Genomic DNA, 16,934 nt, shown 5'->3' with positions numbered 1-16,934 from the left:
AAGGATTAGTCTTCTGTGCTTGTCAAGCAAAACTAATATTGAAGCATTGCATCCAATGTAGCACATTCCCAAGTATAGCTCAAACTTTATCACCTGTAGCAGAATTTCACCAGATAGGCCTTTGTTTCAAAAATTATGCTGGGTGGTTCTTTTGACTTCTGTTTCTCAAACTCTCATACAACCCATATTAAAGCAACTGTATCTGGGGGAAAGAAAAGAAAAAAGGATAAAATCTCATTTGCCTCCTGAGCCCTTGATGCCTTCGTAAATGGCCAGTTTTTAATAAAGGCGTATGAGCTTGTATTCTTTTAGACAATGAAACGTAGTAATAGTTGACCTTAAAGTAATGCCTGTCTAAATCAGACTACAATGACCAAAAAGGCTGGATAGTACAGTCTACAGCATTTTGAGTAACTGTTGGTAACTATTTAGCACTGAATTGAAGAGGAACGTATGTATCTTACCACTAACCATAATAAATGTACTGTTGGCACTAAAGGTTAGTGATCCAGCTGGAACTATGTCCTGTAGACTTTCCATCCATTCATTTTAAATAACAGAATAATAGTGGCCATTTTTTAAAATCATGTTTTCAACTGATCACTGGATAGTCTTGAGCAATATCTACCTCGAATTCCTTAGGTAGGTCATGATTATCATTACCACAGCTTTAACATCACCCCTATTTGCATAGCATGAAAGTAATCATAGTTCTTGCATGCTGTTAATTCATCATGTTAAGAACTGTGGATCTGCCATTATATATATGTGTGTGTATATATATATATGCATCTATTATTTTCCCACTTTAAATTGGGATGGGCTATAAAATCAGGTATAACTTAGTTTGGATTTGTGTAGCATACACAGGAAAGAGTAGTATAAACATAGATCATATCACTGCACATTTATGGGCTGCATTAAGTACCTAGATTTGATATAAGAACACCCCACCAACTGTGTCATGAAGTTAGTGGGTGTATGTATGACATCTTTGTTATAGTTCAAAGGCAGCAACTGAAAATCCAGTGTCCTGTTTGTGCCTTAAGACACATTTCCAGGGTCATATTCAGCATAAACTGGCCTGGAACTGGAAGAGTGGAAAACATGGCATGGCACAGCTCACTAGACTCCCTTTTTAAAAACTAGCTTAGCCCTTGCGCTGTGACAAGTGTTTTATGAAACAAATATCAAAAGGAGGGCACATGGTGATCTTGATAAGTCATTCTTCATGACTTCTGATGAAAAAGAGGGAGATTTTAACAAAAGATGTCTTTTATTGGCCTGTATTCAGAATTACTGGGCACAACAGATACTTGCTGAAATCAGGGGTTCTCAGTACCTATGGAGTGTATAAAACTAAGGGTATAGCTCTGAAAGCACAGAAATTTATAATAAAGCTCTTTGTTAGGGACAAGGAAAGATGTCAGAAGGGATAGGCAGATAGGAAGGACAAATGTGCCTACCTAAGGAAAGATGAACTACAAGTGTTAGTAATTATAATAAAGCAGAAGACTTTAATATCTCTATAGTGCAGTGAGACAAATAATACATCAATTTTTGGTTGGTTGGTTGGTTGTTATTTTTTTTGTTTTGTTTTAGAAGGTTTTACAAGTATATTGTCCTTTAGAAAATCATGGATAAAATGTCTATTTCAGAAACACAAATCTTCAGCACCTATCTCTAAGAAAGGAGATTGTTGTTATAAAACAACTTTAAATATTTGAGTCAGTCTTATATAGGATGAAGTTGTGGCTATCACCATGTGTCACTTGCATGAAAGTCTGTCCTACACCCCCATTTGCTTATTTTACTTTGCTGTCACCCATTTAACTTAGATAACAGGTTTCTGATGACACAAAGGATTTGTGAAATTGACTTTGTTGCCACAAACGAGTAGAAAAGCAAGAGAGGATACAGAACACAGTTATACCCGGATTGGGGATGAACTCATGGGTGGGATGGATACTACTAAATGATTATACTAAAGAAAAAGGGAATTAGCCAAGTGAGTAGCCTTTAATGTGTTCAAGGAAACCGTGTAAATGGAAGAACACTAACAATCCATGCTTCTGGAATGTATGAAAGGAAGGAAATGTTTAAGATTGATTTTTAGGAGATTTTAACAGTTAAAAAGACTTGTAAGGTATCGTGGTAGAAGTACTATTCAAGTTATAATCAAACATGTTTGGTGCCGGTAAGAATGGTTCAATCAAATGCAGACACTTAAATGGATGGTCCTTGTAGTCATTTACTGTTTTCCATTGAGTGAGTCCACTCAAGTTTGCTTTTTCATTTCTTTTTGTCATTTGCACACTGTACTGCAAGGATCTTCCTCCGCAGTTACACCTGCTGTATGTGTGTGTGCGGGTTTATGATTACAGTGATTTATGGGCTGGGCTGAACCCACTGAGTCACAGATTTGTTATGCAGAGGAAGAGGATGGTATTCCTGAAAATGTGAATAGGGCTTGTTTGGGGCTCATTTTGGGTGAGTCAGGAAGTTTATGGTTATTGCAATAGGAACTCCCTCAAAACCGGTCAGTAATCTCCCAGTTAAAAAAAGTAAACCAAATCCAGGGGGGTTTCTTCTTTTTTTTTTTTTTCCCCTGAGAAAAAACAGAGAATTAGAGCTGCACAGAGTAGTCATGTAATATGTGAGTTTAGGTTATTCTGTGAGATGTTTCCTCTACCAAGAAGGATGGCGGGGGAGGGATTAGCCTCAGTGTCCCCTGCATTTGCTTTCTTGTGTAATTACGGGAAATGCATTCAGTGTGCAAGGGTATCATTGCTGTCCTGCTGTTTTATCATTTCTTTATGAGACAATGTTGATTTCAGCAATGAAATGCAAATTTAGTTTACAGAGCTCCTTTTCTCCATGTAAAGGTTAAAATACGTATTGTAGATAATACTGTTGGTGGTGCTTCTGAAACAGTCTTTGTCAGCTAATTTCAGCAATATTTTAAATGCTTTTCAATGTTTTAAATGCTGTTCAGTGCAACTGCATGATCTTTATGTTGGCTTACATGAATTAATTTTATCACAACATGCATGTTGTTACCATTTTGTCTATAATTTGATCAAGTCATCATAAAACCTTGGTACCAACAAAAAAAAAAAAATTAGATGTGTCAAGAATATTTAATATATAGTGTACCTTTTGTGTGTTATGGCAAACCAAACGTACAGTTACTGAAGTTGAGCCATCTTAACTCTATAATCATAAAATTCTTCTAACACAGGGGACTAACAAATACTCCTAGGAATGCAGATACTAATGGATTCTGTGTTTGGAGGGTATGTTTGTGTTTACTTACAAACAGTTTGCATTGCTGGTAATAAAAGGGCTCAGAATATTAAAACTCCTGTTACAGTTAGCCCCAGTGTATATTATAGACAGCTCCATTTACTAAATGATGGGACTTCAACAGCAGTAAAATATGTGCAAGAATGGAAATAGTTTTCAGCTAGCAAGCGAGTTCAAACATAACAGCAAAACCAATACTAACGGAAGTTGTCTTTTTTATTGTTATCTCTTTAATTTATCTCGCTTTCCTGTGTAAACTGCTCACTATTGTGCAAAGAGAGGGTGTGTGTTAACTTTGGTGACACTGTGTTACTCGCATTGAGTAATGTTGTACACAGGTTTTTTTCAGCATGACTGTACTCTCTCCCCCCCCCCCCAACTGCATAAGCCAAATAATGTTTCATAATAACAAATCCCATTCCTAGTTTAGGTGGTATGACAATAAAATCACTGTCACGGTTAGTAAAAAAATTATATAGAAGAAGGAGTGTGAGTTTTTAATATATTTATTATGAAAGAGTAAAAAGGTGGGGGAGAGAGTTTTATGAAATGAGATGTTCTGTTGTAGACAATAATGGAAAATAGCTCTGAAAATGCTGAGTTGGAGTGATGAATGAATAATGTCTAAAGTTTATCAAAACTGAAAGAACTCCAGATTTGAAATGAAGCCTCCTAAGAAAATTTTATTCTGTCGCTGTTTTGCTTTGCTGTTGTCGCATGTCACGCATGAATGAAAATGCTGCATTCTCTGGGGAGCGGTAAAGCTTCAGTGTAGGTTGTTTATTTCCTTAAATCCCCCTTCTTCTTCATTTCCAATGTCAGATATAAAATGGAAAGCCTGTAAATATAGTGATTATCATACTGATTATCACCTGCATCAGGGAACGCCCTGGCTGGCCATTGTAACCCTAGCAGTCTCCACATGTTACAGCCACTTAGATTTTAACCTGACTACTTTATTAGAGACGTGAAGCTCAGTATGAGGTGCCCTAGGGCTGCACAGATGGGTTCTGCTTGTTTCCTGTTCTCACTGTTATTGTGAATAGATACTAAAAGGTTCTCATCGCTTTTATCTGGTTAATTTACTTTGAACTGTCCCTGGCATTCAGGGCCTGCCTCGCATTTCTCACCATTTTGCAAACACCAAAGTGTAGTCTCCAAATGTGTGTTTTGAGCTTTATTATCTTTTTTACTGGAAGAGTCTTAATTCTTAAAGGGATGTAGTCCTTAGAGAGGCTGATTCTTAGGGGGCTGTAGGCACAATCCTTACTGACAGAAACTGCTCAGGAGTTGTTTTGAGGTTCAGTTGATAGGAGAGAAGAAAATTAAGATTGCTGTTGTTCTTTGGTTTGTTCAGACACCCTTAGATTAGAGGTCAACTGCAGGAAAATCTGTGATTGTATGCTACCTACCATTATTCATGTAGCCGGGCAGCAGACCAGGCTAAAAGACAATGCTCTAACAGGAAAATCTGAAGATGAGATACTTTTCAACGAATGTGCAATCATTTATCCTTCCTTGTGGAAGGGCCAGGTTTTTCAAACCACATGTGCTATGCATGGGTGCCCCAGTACAGAAAATGAAGATGAATTCTCTCAAAGTCTTCCACATAAGGAAACACTACTTAACTGGAATAGGTTTTGTTTCACACACATAAGAATGTGCTGGTGTCCAGTTTCCTGGCCAAACAATAGTTTAACACAGGTGTTAATGTCCTGCTGCATGGGACCTTAAAGAAATCCCCTTAGGACAGATCAGTGTAACTTCCGATTTCGACTGCATGACCAAAAACCTGAGGTTAAAGAAGTAATTTGGCTACAGTATGTAATTTTTAGTCCACTTTTTTTATTCTCTGCCTCCTTATTTCTCTTATTTTTGTGGTGGTTGATGTTTTTTTTTCTGTATCCCAGTTCCATTTGAGTCTTTCTTGATTGTGTCGCAGTTCATTGTAAGTGCATCACTTTAGCTTGGAAGCTTGCAGGCTCCTTTTTTTCATATGAGCATAGGCTTTGTTAATCACATGCTGCTTTAGGAAAACACTGCATGATATCTTTGAACCCTACACTCCTTCTTGACAGCCAGGCTAGCAAATGTCATTGACTGTGTGATGTACAAGAAGGAATTCAATTGTAAGTAAATTGTCAAAGTGGCTAACCTTGCCCGCACCCAATTGTCAGGACCATGATTCAGTTTTTCTGTCAACATCAGCTAAGGCTAACCCGGTCAGCCTTACGTTTCTGCAGTGAAGCAGCCTGAGGAGTTGTGCTTTTCAGCTTATCACATTTTATTAACCTCAACTTACTGTTGCTATAATCAATTCTACCCACTTCAAATTCTTATATCGCCCCCAAATTGGCAGACCATATAGGTCCACAAGTATGTATTTTCTGCAGCGCTTACAGCTGTCATGAGGACACTGGACTTGAATTGTTTAGTACAATAGTTATTTTTTTTTTAGTTGGATCAACTCAACATTTTGGCTCAAGACTTATCCCTCTATTAATATCACTTAACAAAGATCATCTGGAAGAATGCAAATTAAAATTTAAAGACTTTGAGGGGTTTCTGCAATATTTGCAATGTTAAGGTAGAAAGTGAGTAAGGGAAAAACATTGCTATTGTCTTCTGTCTCCTCGCTTTTATTTCAAAACAGATTTTAATTGCTCCAATTAATATAAATAAGAAATGAGGACATTCTGATACCCTGATGTTTCCTCTGTTCTTTCAGGAAAATAACATAGTTAAATTGCCTAAAGCAGTGATTAAGACATCAGAGTATTTTAAAATGCTCATCTGATTCCACTACAAGGGTTTGAACACATTTTGTGATTCTATTTTTTTCATGCACTGTAGATGACAAGTGATTATTTAAAATGGCTTGATAACCTTTATCCCATGAAGTGTCATACATAAATGGAGATATGATACAATTTCAATTTAAAAATGTCTGAAGGATGTTTGTCTGGATTTGAAATAGTGGTTTCCTAGTCAAAGTCCTATTTCCAGAAGTAACTTTCCTCGTCTGGAAAAAACATATTGTACCTCCTTTATTTGAACTTGTGAAATGTGTTGACATTGTGCTGTTGTTGGGCTTGAGGGAAGGAGGGGGGAAGCTTTTGGTGCGACTATCAGAATTGAACAACTGTATATGGGTATATTGAGATAATCGTGTAAAAAGAAAACTGGCTGAATGAGTTTCAAAATGTGTTATTTCTTCATTATCTAGCACTTTATAATTAACTGTTCTTTTTTTATTATTTCAGGAAGCTGCCACTTTTGCTAGAGAGCAAGGCTTTGAGGTGAGTTAACCCACAATTGCACACTAAACAGATCCTAAAGGGTTTTTTTCTTGCTGATAATGAAGTTCTTTTGGACAATGATTGATGTGCTATTATACTCTCCAAGCCTCGCAGCGGTTGCCATGGAAACTTGGCAGTCGTCATGGTTTCTTTGTTCTGCCAGCTCAGTGTTATGACGCACTCTGCTAGGTCTGCACCCAACATCGCCTACAGATGTTATTTATTGAATTTTGAAAAGCCTCTTGGGAAGCCGAGAGGTTGGGCACGGTTTCAAGCTGCCTCTGCAGATATGGGACCTGTCAGTTTGTTCAGTTAAAAAGCTACCTCATTAGCTGCATTACACTCCATAAGGATTCACTGCTAAAGCAGTGGTGAGGCAAGACTAAATAGTGAAATATAACACCGCTTAAATAACTTAAACCCTGCCATATGCGGATTATAATTATGCAAATGAATTTTAGAAAGGTTGTATATAAAATTGTTAGGTACTGATTAATGTAAACCATGCTTCTACAAACAGCTTCCTTTAGAAGGGGTAGTGTGGAATTTGTGTTTCGAAACATATTCAAGTTGGTGTTTTCCATCTGTGCTCTAAAAATGTATGATCCACTTTCTTGAAGTAAACACTGTTGATTTTACAGTGATTTTCAGAGCTTTTGATTTCACCTTCTTGAGGTATTTATTTGACTAATGTCTCCCATTGGCTAAATTCAGATAATTTAATCTGGTGAGCTATCAGCTATTGGTGTCTAATGCTGAATTCAAATAGGCAGGTTTTAAATACTATAATTAATGTGACAACAGTTGTGCTAATTTTGCAGATAGTAAGTGATCTTACTGAAATCTAAATTGCAGAACTGAATACACATAAATCCTTTTACATGTTTTTCCACTGGAATAAGACCTACCTTAATTGATTTGTTTGCAGTGTAAAAGAATAGATAGGAGTTTGACTGCTCAACACCCATTTTGCATAAATAATAGAAGCCGCGCAATTCAAACCACATTGCTTTAAGAACATGCCACTTCTGTGTGTGGATGGTTGCATATAAAAAAAGAGGGAAAGACTGACAGCTTTTGTTCTACAATTTAGATTTCTTTAGAACCATGCACCAGCAGGTACATCAATGCCATCAGTGTTTTAGATATTAAAATTGTGGGCTGTCCCATTTCATGTTATGTCTCCTGAATTCATGTGGCTGCTTTGTAGAAATCAAGACTTTTTATCACTGTCAATTTTCATTTGTATAATCTGTGTTGTTAGCATAAAAATACACTTTGAGTTTATTCTATCAAATGAATGAATTTCACAGATGCCTCCAAATATAATATGAAGCATAACAAATTATTGGTACCCTCTGGTAGCTAGACAATAAAAAAGAAAGGAAGTAGTGTGTTAAGTCTACCCATTCTATGTTTTTATTGCCCCCTTGAGCTAAAGACTTTGATTGTGCCTGGTTTAAATTCAGTTCTAGTGACAAACTGCTTTTGCTGGTGTCTGCTAACTACCATCATATTAACCTTTCCATTAGTGCTTGCTTAGAGATTTTAGCACAGTTCCTTCTGAACATCCTAAATCTGCCACATTTGATTACAGCATATCAGTAAAGTGCACAATGATTATGATCTTACCTCTTATTACCCCCTTGCTTGGCAACAGCTCACATGTCAAGTTTACTGACAGATGTGTAAAACTTGGTAAGTGTCCACAGTCTTGTTTTCCCATTGTGCTGTGGAGGCACAAAAAAATCACACTACTAATGAAGTATCTTAGAGAAAACTTAAAGAGCTTCAATTAGCCTTTCAATTAAAACCAAAAAGAATTTCCAGCAACTCTCAAAAGTTTGTAAAATTGATTCTGTGATTTATGTTGAGAATAGAAAACCGGTGAAATGTGGAAAAATAAAGGAAAGGGTGACCTCGAGTGACCAGAGCAAAAATTAAGAGGATATTGATCATAGAAGTGATGAAAAGTTGCTGGTTGCTGAATTTGAATTGCAGCCTGGACAGAATTTTATTTTTTTACAAAAATAATCAGAAATCTTTTCACATAGAGAATCAGTTGTGACTGGGGTTTCTTTTAATCTTCTCCTTTTCTACCTCCCAGTAATTTCTACAGTTTATGTGGACTAAATGCATCTTTTAAACACAGATTAAGTATATCTGAAACAATTTTTGAAAAATAAAGAAATAAAATCAAGTCAACTTCAGGAAAAAATACACCTTTTCTGAAGAAATAAAATCTTGTCATAGGCAATAGAAAACACTTCCGTGACACAAATGTGGTTTTTTCTTTGTAAGAGAAACCACGTTCAAAGGAATTTTTATTTTTATGTTTCACCTTACCAAGATTTAGTTTTCAACGGTACTTTGCTAAAATACAAGGTATTTTTGTAAATTCAGTCACGATATTTGAAGACCATTATTTCCTCCATTTTATCTCCTGACCAACACTTATCTGTAATTATCAGAAGTAGAACATTAGAACATTACTTCTGATGCAGTCTCTTCCTGAAGTGCACCAGTGTTTCCTTTTTTGTGAATTTCATGTTCTCTGACATCTTAAAACTATTAAATATATAGTAAATTCACTGTCTGTGAAGACACTGCTTCATCCTAATTGCATGTTGCAGTCATCTCAGTAATCCATTATAATAGTCACAATTTTTATCCCAGGGAAACTCTTAGTCTTGGTTCCCCTTGAAGTGGTAGAATGGTTGTCAGTATATTTTACTGGATGCTTATAATAGGTTTCAAGTAACAAAATTGCCAGGAAAAAGGATTATGAGGTTTTGTTTTTACAAAATGGTAACTTGCTGTTTATTCTATGTAGGAATTGTGAAAACAAAATCCTACTTTAACAAAAAACTTAGAGTTCAATTCTGTCTGACAACCCAAGCAGTAAAATGACGTGAATGGAACAGTAGGTATCTAAGGGGTTAGTAGCAGCTGCCATGCAAAGTAATTTCTCCTGTTAGAGGCAGAGGTCTCTTCCTAGGTATGGTAATTAGAGAATTTTGGTACCCTGGACCAGATTTAGGTCTTCAAATTGATGAGGTACACTGCACAAGTCCACTGTTTTCAATGGATTTATGCCTCTTTGGGTCAGGGTGATGGTACTCCCAGCTGTAGTGTATCTGTTCAGAGGCAAAGATCAGAAGACAGTTTGACTAGCAGTTTTAACTGTATGCAGTTTTTCACATACCTCTATCTGATCCTGGGATATCCGATTTACTTTCTTGACATGCTTATATTCCACTTACTTGCTGGAATGAATGCCACATGCAAGATTTTTCAGGTGCAGCATCAATAGGCCACTCATGCTTTTGTGAGATTTGTATGTTAGCTTTGTTAAATAAGATTCAAGTATATAATTGGATATGTGTGAGTATCCTGGGAATATGGGACACGTTATAGAGGCTTTAGGACCACAAACCAGTACAGTCTTACCACTCAGCCATGTCTGTAGATACAGGATGTATAAGAAACTCTCAATAAGTGTGCAAGCATGAGTTGGTGCAAAACAAATATTATTCATTTCAGCTATTTGAAAATATTGTGTATATTCTGAGCAGAAATAGGAGATGACAACATTTAATGATGTTTGCCTGACAATGAAATGAGGAGCATAGTACCTCTGCAGTCTTAAACTGTAATTATTCACATATTATAAAATGCCAGTTGTACCTTCAAATTACAAACATAATGGTAAGGTGTTTTTTTTCCAATATATTGTGGAAAAGTTAAAGCCAACACAGAGGCTGCAGCTCTTTCACTATATAAGATATATATATATAGATATAGATATATAGATATATAGATATATAGATATATATATATATATATAAAATTCTCTTCCCTTAAAAGAAATTAGCATACAAAGTGATTTTGGCTAAAATGGCCAAGTTAATTCTCACAGAAGATTCTGTTCAGTTACTTTTAAAGTCTGCACAATCAGACACAAGTCTCCAAACCACTCTTTTTGAAATTTCTGCGTTTTAAAAAATTGCCTTTTTCCCCCCTAAATACCTTCCTTCTACTGTTACATGCCAATTATATATTTAATTCTTCCCAAAAACATATGTGAGTTTTACTTTCACTGTCTACTTTATTTCATCCTTTACCATCATTCTTCACTAATCTTTTTCCTCAGGGTCCTCTTTCCCTCATATAAGTTCATCTTTATTCTTTCTTAAACTGAAGAAATAATCTCTTGATTGTGCCATTTTCTTCTATTATAACTTCCTCGTTTTTCTTTTAAAATTCAAAGTGCATGTAAATACATAGCACAAATATCTTCAAGCTCTGATTTCTGTGCCTGCTTTGCTCCACTGTAAATGTGTTTAATAAAGTCCCTAGTAGCCACTTCCCACTTAGCAAAAGCTAAACACCTCTCTCCTCTTTTCTTTGATCTCCATGATGCTTTATTGCATTTTCTAATTCATGGATCTCTTAATTATCAAGGCCTGAAATAGTTCAGAATTTAGGTGAACCTTCAGAATCCTACATATTACCAAGCTGGCAGCCTGTGGTTCTCCATACATCCCCCTTTTCAACAGCTTGTGCCACCAGCTGATACCTGCTCTTCACAGATCTCTTAAAAAGACATTTCAAAACAGAAGAGCAGCAATTTCCATTTTTTTCCTCTGGCGTCTTTAAGGGACTTCTTGCCTTTTGAGAATTAGGGGTAAGATGGCCCCTGTTCACTGTCCTCAGTTCATGCAGAGGGGTTCAAGGTCCTTCTCTTTCTTCTCTGGTGGAGGATGTTGCCTTCTAAAAGCTATGTTAACAGTCTAAGCAGGAGGAAGGAAGAAATAACACAAATGAGAGTTTAGTATATGGAAATGAAAAATATGAGAGAATTTTGAAAAGATGTAAAGAGACCAATAAATAAGGGGAATTGATTTTCATGTTTGGCAAATGTGTATGAATCAGTGGGCTCACTGGCTACCAGAGCTGGGGTAGAAATTAAAGGGAGGCTAAGAGTATTGCAAAAGAGCTAGATAATTTTCACATCAATAGATACTGGTAAATACCTAGCCCAGGCATATTCTCCGTCCATAAGGAAGATGAAGTACTTGAAGATCAACAAAATTATCTAAAATCAGTGAGTAAGCAGGACTGAATGGTATGCAAATTATAGTTCTTGAAGTATTTAACTGACCTGCTGATGAAAAATAATCAATCTTTTTTTAAAATCGGCAGTTGGAGTCAAAATGGCACATACTGTACCTGGATTTCAAAATAACATTACATGCTGATTTTGAAAGATGAAAGTCAATTTATTAGTAATATAAATTAATTGTAACAACTCTGGGAAATTACTTGAAACCATTCTGGACAGCTTTATAAATGAACTCTATTCATTATGTAATTGTGTTAAAAAATGAGTTAGGATTCATAATGAACAGGACACAAATAGTGCAGAAAGTTTTGTTATGTTTTCATATATTCAATGCTAGGCCCTCACCAAATCAGCTATGCTTCACTACAGTCTCTTGTACACAAGAGCAAACTGGAAAAAAAAAAAGTATGGTGTTCTTTAACACTGGTATGAATAAAGTGGTACATAGTAAGTAGCACATAAAATAATTATAGTCTTTCTTACTTTTCCTAATGTTAAAAAAGTAAAAGAAAAAATATATATTATGGCATGAAATAGGTTTACATATACCAAAATTAATTTGTAGAACTTGCTGACTTGAGATAAATCTGAGAACAAAAGCTTCCCACATAGCTTTATAAAAGGATTTGATGCTTATACAAATAACAGGAGTACCTGTATTTAGATTAGATTGAAAACTAAGTAAATCAGAGATTGAAATCCTGGTGTTTCAGATCGTAAGGCAACTATGGGAATAGGAAGGATAATATTCTAATGACAAGTTGGGCTGTTAGAGTTTCTTGCATCAAATTAAACGTTTCAAACTTGTTGCTGTCAAAGACATGGAATGGATGAGAGGTTTGGTTCAGTATGCCAGTTTCTCTGTTCCTAGCTACATACACTATGGCATACAAAGTCCTTTAAAGCAAAGATTCCTGAAATTTTTGCAGCTGAGCCTTACTTCAGAAAATCAGAGATGTTCTGTGCCCCATGGAGTGTACCTTTAACCCTTTGCTTCCCTGCATCTCAATTACGCAACCAGCTAGTGAGCACAGAGCATAATCACCTGGGTTCCACACCCTCTAAGGTGCCGTAGCATACAGTCAGTTTACTTGCTGAGATCAGTTGCTGTAGGGAGGTTAGAGAAACAGTATTTGTAATCCTGCTGAAATCAGAGGGATTATAGTACTCTAAAACCTGACTAAACTGGATGAAAATCAGGCTCAGAGTTTATCCAAAGTATTCTCTTACCAATTTTATTTTTAATTTTATGACAGGTAAGGTTAGAATCCAGTCCGCAGCAATGAAACCCACTAATTGCTCATTAGAAAATGCTCTGTAATTCCTTTGTCAGCTTTGCAGTTTTGCAGCAATTGGAATACCTGAACTATCATTATCAAGATTAAAAACAATGGTCTCATAGTACTACATAAACCCTTAGGAGAATGAAGTATTCTTCCCTTTAAAACTCTTGCTCTACTGATAATAATGTCTATTTTATACCTAGCCATAAGAAAATAAATCTTTGATCTGCTAATAAAGTGTCATCTTTCACTGCTCTAGTATGGTGGTAACAAGAATTTTCTTTCTCTCTGTTAATAGACTGAAGACATTAAAGAGATAGCCCGGAAGACACAAGCCCTGCCAAAGGTGAACACTAAAAGGCAACGAATTGTAGTTTTTACCCAGGGGAAAGATGACACTGTAATGGCTACAGGTACGTTTTTCAGGTTTCTGTTGTTGCTCACAGTAAATATTCTAGTTAATCAATTACAAGTTGTGGTTTTACAAATTATAACTGTTAAATGGTAGTCAGAGCATTTGCCTTTTGATGTTAGCCCATGTTTCTCATCTGTTACGCTTTTAATTATTTTAAGATTCTGAATTTAAGTTAATATTGCACAAGAATGCCTGAGAATTTAGTTCTGAACATCTTAAGTTCTTTTTTTTTATAGCATAGATCTAAAATAATTGATCCAGTTGGTTTTACTCAGATTTTTATGACTTGAGATTTTATCTGTGTAGCCATCTTTGCTGCAAACAAGAACACACTATGCCTGCTGAGAACAGCTGTGCAACAGTGTAGTATATTTAAACATTTGTGAAGAGGAGGAAGTGAAATCCAGTACTAAGTGAATTTCCAGGCTTTTTTGCTTTGAGCAGAAAGTCTCACTTTAGCTTTTCTCAGCCGTCTGCTCTTCAATTCTCAAAGGAGTATGCGGGAAAAAGGTGTTTTAGCAGGGATACAAGTAGTTTGTGCTGTCTAAATTCATGATGTACGACGCACAGATTTAAGCATTATAAACATGACTGCCTACCTTTTGACAGTGTCTTTAATTCTGTCCACCTATGCTCCTAGACTAAATAAAGCTATTAAAAACATGTGCTGTGGCAAGCCATTTTAGTCGTTCATTCCTTCACAAGGTAAGTTATTAGTCAGGGCTGAATTCCTTCTTTGGAAATCAAGTGAAATTGAGGAAGCTTTGCACCTGAGGGACTGGTGCTTACTCATATGATATTGGCCTCAAAATCAGAATTGTCTTCAGACTGTGGCTGCAGGGCTAGGCACTAAGTAGGTATGTCACTGCTATATAGATAATTCTTAATAGCAGTTTGAATGATTTCCCCAATAGTTTGCTTCTTCCCCTATTTTGTTAGCTACAAAGTGGTTTAAAGCAAATAGAAAGCAGTCACTGAGAGTTGGGTATGTGTATCTCACTGAATAATGGTGGAAGTGTTGCTTCCAGAAAGTTACTGCATTACATGAATAGCCCATATGGAGGCACTGCACCTGAGCTTTGTACATTTGACTGAAAAATAGCAGTATACAAATGTCTTTATAGATGAGCTAGTAATAATGGTAGTAAATCCAAATCTTATATGTAACCCTCCTGTGCTCTGATTTCATTTTCACTGTGTACTTATTTTATTCTTCAAACTGGAGTTGTTAACAAATCCATTAATCCCTTCTTTGATATTTTTACAACTGGGAGCTTATTTGAGGACTGACACTTGCTAATCTTAGTTGTTTGTTTGCTATGAAATGAACTTAAATTAGAGAATTCACTTTATATGCATGATAAATGCGAGATGGATAGAGAGTATATGCAATGGTGTCAGCTACAAAAGCAAACATGATAAATGTTAAGGCAGTTTTGAGCCATGGGATAAGCTATTCAGTGCACAAGCATAGCTGAATCTCTTTGCTATGTTGTTATTCATGGCAGCCAAATAAATGTCAATAATAAAAGAGAATTAAAGATTTTCATTTCCCAGAGGCAGTCCTCTAATACAGCTTGATCTTTCATTTCATTTGTAATTCGTTCTCATGTCAGGATGCAATCATTCGCCAGGCTCTGTGTGTCATGTTAAGTCATTTAATAATGATTAAGAACATAAAAATGTTTGGCCTGTGGGGCAATTCTTGAAAGAGATACCAATTTGTTATTGTTTTCCCCCCTTTTCCTTCCTTTGGTGTGGATCATCTTTTTCCCACCTCCTCACATTAAAATAATAATGAAAGAACGAAAATGTGTCCCTTGATTTAGCATATGATAATACCACAGAATGGCATAGAGTATTGCTAACACACTTATTTCAACACTAATTAGGTCTAGCTGGGCTTTGAAACCTGCAGTGGAAAGTGTAAAAAGTTTCTAAATGGTATTTGGAAGAATTACTGCATTTAGGAGTAGTTACCAGTATAAAATTAATTTACTTTTTCTAATGCACAGGAGTACATGTTTTGAAAAAGCAGGCTGTGTGTAGTTGTTTATTCTGCCTTTCTGAGGAAACATTATAGTCTCAAAGAGTTTGTGGCTAGATTAAAATAGTATTTGCACAGTCAGCTATGGATTTGGATATGCTTGTTCGTACCTTCTGCTTTATATTTTGAGCAGGATAATAATAATAGCAACATGTTTGTTAGCTGGAAGATGTTTCTGTCAGTAGTGACTCAACCAGAGAGGATCAGTATCCAGGCAAAGGTCACTGCTCTTTCTTCCCTTCTATTACTGCCTTTAACCATCCTTCATCAGCTGTTGGGCAGGTGATATATTCCAGTGGTCTTAGGTTATGTCTGAAAGAGCGCAGGATGGAGCTGGAGCTTACAGGTGCAAGAGTAAGACTCCAAGGTGAATTTGGCCTTTGTGGGGTTTCCACCTTCTGTTCCTCCTCCCCTTCCCCATTTTCGACATGGAAAAGTCTTTGCTCTCTGGCAGCAGCGTGGAGCAGCATTACTGGGAGCCATGGGGAGTAGAAGTGAATGGCTTGGATCAGGCTGCACTCCATGAAGAGACACAGACGGATGCCTTCCCCTGCCCCCTTCTTTGCCTTCCTCCTGCCCACACATGGCAAGAGGAGATAGGCAATACTGAGGCTGTAAGAACATCCTTAATAGAGCTCTGGTTTTTCTGTCAAAGCCTCTGCGTACTGTCCAGGACAAGGTAGCCATGGGACTAGGATGAGAGGGGCTGGGTTATGAGAGGAGGAGTGCACGTCTTCAGTGAGTTATGGGTAGGCTGAATGAGGGATCAGGTAATGGAAGTAATGAGGGGATACAGTTTGATACAGCTCTGACTGGAAGGAGGGGAAATAAAATGGATAAAGGCGGTTGTTGCAGGTTGCCAGCTCATTTGTGAAAGGGCACAGAATTACAGGTGCTAGAAAATAGATGTGGAATTTCCATTTTTTCTTTTTTTCTTGGTGGGATGAAGAAGGCCAGATACAGCTAATCATTACATGTGGAGAGGACTGAGGAAACAGTTGTGGATTCCTGAACATTCCAGAGAATGGAAGTATCAACAGGTATTTGATGAGTAGAGCGTAGAGCAGAAGGGCACCGTTTGTTACCAAAAGGAAAGAAAGATTGACCAAAAAGTTCTGAGAATATAACTGTTATAGACAAGGGAGAGAGCTTAGACTGAGACAGCTAAAACGTCTAATTCCTCCAAAATTCTGGCCTAGCTGTACCGCAAAGATGTTTAGTTGTCTTACAAAGTGCAGCAGTTTACACAGCATTGGTTTAATGCCCACCAAAACCACTGGTAGCTCACCTCAAACTGACCACAAGCTGTAGGCACTCAGGCATGGATTTGACAAACAACTTAGAGGTCCGTGCAACTGGAGCAGATCATGAAAATGGTGAGAAGCAATAACTGCAACAGCAATCCCAATCTAAGCCATTTCCATTTGTCAGCCCACTTTCTTTGTCTGAATTATTTGTG

General features: G+C 36.8%; 1 protein-coding gene across 5 annotated transcripts in view; it reads left to right on the top strand.

Moving 5' to 3' along the window:
- The window catches only part of ADK (adenosine kinase), a 295,940-nt gene that overhangs the window by 240,972 nt on the left and 38,034 nt on the right, over nucleotides 1-16,934 (top strand). For all 5 annotated transcript variants that reach the window (XM_074907206.1, XM_074907208.1, XM_074907210.1 and 2 more), the window contains 2 exons: nucleotides 6,570-6,605; nucleotides 13,312-13,426. In XM_074907206.1, the coding sequence (XP_074763307.1) occupies nucleotides 6,570-6,605; nucleotides 13,312-13,426 (151 nt within the window). The remainder of the gene's footprint in view (nucleotides 1-6,569; nucleotides 6,606-13,311; nucleotides 13,427-16,934) is intronic.

The sequence above is a fragment of the Athene noctua genome, chromosome 5 (assembly GCF_965140245.1).
Source record: "Athene noctua chromosome 5, bAthNoc1.hap1.1, whole genome shotgun sequence".
NCBI lineage: Eukaryota > Metazoa > Chordata > Aves > Strigiformes > Strigidae > Athene > Athene noctua.
Note: the sequence above shows the minus strand (reverse complement) of the source record. Positions and strands in the feature narration are given on the sequence as shown.